The following is a 4,231-nucleotide window of genomic DNA, read 5'->3' on the forward strand; positions in this document are numbered from 1 at the left end:
TGTAGCGCGAGATCTTTATAATTACTTGAAAACAGAGATCATTGATGACGTCAATAAATTAACTTCTTCCTCTGATGAAGTGGTGAGTCCGATAGCTGGGACTTTATTAGTGAGTTACACCGACTACTTAAATTTAATTAACGAAAATTGGGGACTCAATTCTCAAGCAGCTGGCAATTTCAAGGTATGTGCTGTTGATCCCACTACCGTTATAACCCCCGGTGAATCTTCAATGGTTATCGATGCCAATGTCTTCTCCAAGAAGTCTGGCGATGTATCCAGTGGAACATATGAGCCTTCAGAGTTCGAGAAGAGTCCACAGACTTCGACTCCTATGCAAAGTAGTGTGCCTAAGAGTGCAAATGGTACTCCGCAAAGAAGAGCAGCACCACCACCTCCACAACGTGGGGGGCCCAAGAAAGAGCGAGTGAGATGTGGTTTTGATTATACTGCTCAAGAACAAGGCGAGTTAACTTTCAAAGAAGGGGATATTATAACGGTTATGAAAAAAGAAGGGGATTGGTGGATGGGGGAGTTAAATGGTGTCCAAGGCTATTTCCCATCAAATTATGTTTCACCCGCTTAAGGCTTTGTTGGAGAAAGTCAGTCATAATCATCACTTCGTAGTTTTACTATTTTATTTAATTTTACTATTGACTGTTTAATAAACTATTACTATAGTTTATTTGTTATAAATAAAACTATACATATATTATAGTATATGTATAGTTTATATTTATATAATAAATCTATTATTTAAATAGATTATATAACTCTATAATATGATTCTAGTATTTAATTATACTCTAATAATAATAATAGTATAACAGCATACTCAAATATAATAGTAAATTAATAGTAAAATATCTATTTGTGAAAAGGAGGCAAATGTGTTGGAACGAAGGTCATATAAAAGCTTCGGGAGATATTGCGGACATGATCTTTAGTTTAGTTGAGTCGTCAATAGTTTCTTTAACGGATTGATAACTGACCATTCTATTTGGTGTTGTACACCGTTTCTTTCTAGGTTCGCCGAGTCTTGCATTAGTCATAGGTTGAGGCATTGATTGTATTCGTTCTTTAAATAGTTCCGATCCTTCCATGAACATAGGAGTGACTTGGTGAGGAGTTTGAGGGAAAGAGTTGAATTGTTGTCTGTCCGAGGAAGGACTTGACTTTTCGAAAATTTGTTTCTGAAGGGTGTCGTGGAGTTGTTGAGGTGTAGGAGTTGGGAGAATAGTTTCTTTAGGTTCTTCAAAAGACGTTGAAAGAGGAAAAGAACCTTTTCGATAACAAGCGGTAGCTTCTGGTATAGTAGAAGGTTCAATAGTATTGGAAAGAGATATCATCACCAAATTCTGAAGCAATTCCTTGTTCAGCAAAATACTGAATTTCGATGTTGAAAAGAACTGGGCAAATTGTGTGCGTTGGTCGACAACAAAACCAAAAAACATGAGATTTGGAGCTACTTCGATTGTTTGTTGAACTAATCCATTGAGTTGATGAGCAAATTGAATCGCCATCAAATGATATTTTTTTGATGGGAATCTTACAGTTTTGTTATATTCTTTGAAATTTGAAATGATTAAATGCTTTGGGAATTCTATCGCATTGGAGTGGGATATGATCATTAGATTTTGCCGTTTTTATTTATCGGCATTTTTAAAGACTCTCAAATACCAGAAATGCAATCTCATCGTTCGAATTAAAAATAAACTATTGTTTTATTATAATGTATGATATAATATATTTGGAATTGTATCGTTTTACATTATTACTAATATTTTCCAGAATTGTTTTTTTGTCGCTTTTATGGCGGTAAAAACACCTCAGAAACATGAGTGTTGAAATGGATTTTTTACTATAAATTAATGATTTAAAATTTGTATTTTATAATTAATCTATTTTTAAATTTAAAAATCCAATTTCTATTCAAAAAATAATATTTTAACGAATAGAAAAATAATAAAATTATTAATATTTTATTATATTTTTCTTATTCAAACTTGGATAATTGGCATAGAATTGGTAATAACATAAACAAATAAATATAACATTATAAATTATAACTAAATTAAACAAAATATGTATTGTTTCCTAATAATACTTTAAAATATCCAATGAAATTTCTGAGTAAAACAATTTTTTAATTAAATAATTATTATTAGAATTATTATTATTTATTATTAAATTATTTATAATTATTATAATTATAAATTATAATTAAAAAAAATACTTAAACAAAAACATGGAGAAAAAACGATACTTTTTATTGAAAAAACAACAACAAAGATTAAATGACCGACACAGACACTGAAACACTCTATAAATGTATTAACCAACTCGAAGAAATAAACAAACAACTTGTTACGGAACGTGATCAGCTCAAACATGAATTGGAACTCTTGCGCTCCTCTGAAGGCGTTGAAAGTCTAAACGTTCAACTTGACATTTTAAGACTTGAGAACATGCAATTGAAAACGTCACAACCACAAGAACAGCAACAACACTCATTAAAAAATCCACAAGACACGTCATACTTCCGCTATGAAGTGATTCAAGACTTTTTGTACCGTTCACTCAAAAACTCACTCGAAACACAAATTGAGGAAATGACTGTCACACTCAAAACAATTTATCATCCAAGTCAAGTACAACAGAACTCACACTTCTCAGAAATTCTTTCAGACAAGAGAACTAAGCTACAAATACTCGATGGGTTTCAAAAGAAAAATAGAAAAAGATTAATTGTACCAACTATTTCAAGTAATCAAACCTCAAAAAACGAGAAGGACGAGAAATATGCTTTGGTCTTTGGTATTTTGAATGCTCTCAAAATGGCGAATGTTAGATATGAACTCGTCGATATCAAGCCCGAGGATTTGTTAGCGATTCTGGAAACAGAAAATATCGGGTGCGAGTTGTGGGCACAAAGAATTCAACTCGAACTTGCCAACCAAGTTAGGTATTAGTTCTGAGTGGCTTTCTATCGGTGTGAACGATAATGCTGAACATAATCAAAATATGAAATCCGAATTATTTAATTAGTTTTCACTTTTACTTCTGGTGTTGACAAAGGGAACAAATTGAATTGTGCTAAGTAAGGTACCTCTCTGTGGGTGACTGTGACTCCCTCGCTCGATAATTGGTCCAACCATACGCCACACTCCCTTTCAACGTTTTGCCATTTCAAACTCCATCCACTTTCCTCAATTTTGAACTGTTTCAACAACATTTTGAACATAGTCTTCTCGTTCTTGAAATCCTTAACATACATTTTCATCGTCTGTGGGACAAACATATTTTTGTTTGCTCCAATCGCAACACATTGAGCACCCAAAAAATGGTTAATCGCCTTCTGCTCTTGGGCTTTGAAATCGCTAGCGTCGTAGATCCAGATTGGGGGCGATGTTGTAAGACCAAAAGAAATCAAAAACCCAATCATCTCATCCTTCTCTTTACACACAAACTTCGACTTCGGGTTGGTTTGTGGAAACACAACACTTCCTCCCAAAGAGTCGTCCTTCCCAAATCCTCCTCGCAACATTCCAACCAACACCTCGAATATGGTATATTCCAAACCATCAATCTTGTAACTGACTTTCTTGTACATGTCCATCAATTGCTTGTGTTCTAAATATGGGCGGTGTTTCATATACACCAAAGCGTGAAGCAACATGGTGTGATACACGTTGAGCCAAAACGCAGTTTTCTCCTCCTCCTTCAAATGGATCAATGAAATGACAGCCAATTCACTGCTTTGTGCTTCGAAAACTGCAAACTGTGCTTTATTGTCCAAATAAATAGATTCAATGTTCATGTCATTGACTCTTCCATAAAATCCAGATCTCAAATACAACATAACAATCGCGTACAAAACAGATCTACTGACCTCCATTGGACTTCTGCTTGTCTTTTCGATACTTTTTGTCGACAATTGGTTGAGTGGAGTTGTTGGGAATGATGGCATTAAGTGATCCAACACTCTCTCGTAAAGACCAAAGTTTGCAGCCAAATGGTAATTTGGATACATTTCTGGAGCATAAACCGAGTGAGGAACAACACCCCAACTCTCGGCGAACACAACATCTCCAGGTTTGGCGTTTGGATCGGTTGGAAGCGAGGCAACTCTTGGAGGAATGTCTGAGACAACCTTCATTTCGGGAGTCACCATTTCGTTGATTCCACAGGCCGAAAGTGGTATTTCGTCTTCTTTAATCACAGTTCAAGT

General features: G+C 34.7%; 4 protein-coding genes across 4 annotated transcripts; 2 read left to right on the forward strand and 2 right to left on the reverse strand.

Annotated features, from left to right (window-relative positions):
* Positions 1 to 7: 7 nt before the first annotated feature.
* Positions 8 to 586, forward strand: EIN_373720 (SH3 domain containing protein; the record flags this gene model as incomplete). The annotated part of the gene is made up of 1 exon (XM_004182695.1): positions 8 to 586. A coding segment is annotated over one exon (579 nt), but the record flags the coding sequence as incomplete, so codon positions are not given.
* A 319-nt stretch (positions 587 to 905) lies between these two features.
* EIN_373730 (hypothetical protein) lies at positions 906 to 1,523 on the reverse strand (the record flags this gene model as incomplete). Its single annotated transcript, XM_004182696.1, has 1 exon — positions 906 to 1,523. The coding sequence occupies one exon, from the start codon at positions 1,521 to 1,523 to the stop codon at positions 906 to 908; it is 618 nt and encodes a 205-aa protein (XP_004182744.1).
* A 774-nt stretch (positions 1,524 to 2,297) lies between these two features.
* On the forward strand, positions 2,298 to 2,972 carry EIN_373740 (hypothetical protein; the record flags this gene model as incomplete). The annotated part of the gene is made up of 1 exon (XM_004182697.1): positions 2,298 to 2,972. One exon carries the CDS (start codon positions 2,298 to 2,300, stop codon positions 2,970 to 2,972), a length of 675 nt encoding a protein of 224 aa, XP_004182745.1.
* Positions 2,973 to 3,040: 68 nt separating this feature from the next.
* EIN_373750 (hypothetical protein) lies at positions 3,041 to 4,174 on the reverse strand (the record flags this gene model as incomplete). The annotated part of the gene is made up of 1 exon (XM_004182698.1): positions 3,041 to 4,174. One exon carries the CDS (start codon positions 4,172 to 4,174, stop codon positions 3,041 to 3,043), a length of 1,134 nt encoding a protein of 377 aa, XP_004182746.1.
* Between the last annotated feature and the right edge of the window lie 57 nt (positions 4,175 to 4,231).

Source organism: Entamoeba invadens (assembly GCF_000330505.1).
Source record: "Entamoeba invadens IP1 unplaced genomic scaffold scaff_1105074724957, whole genome shotgun sequence".
NCBI classification, from domain to species: domain Eukaryota; phylum Evosea; order Mastigamoebida; family Endamoebidae; genus Entamoeba; species Entamoeba invadens.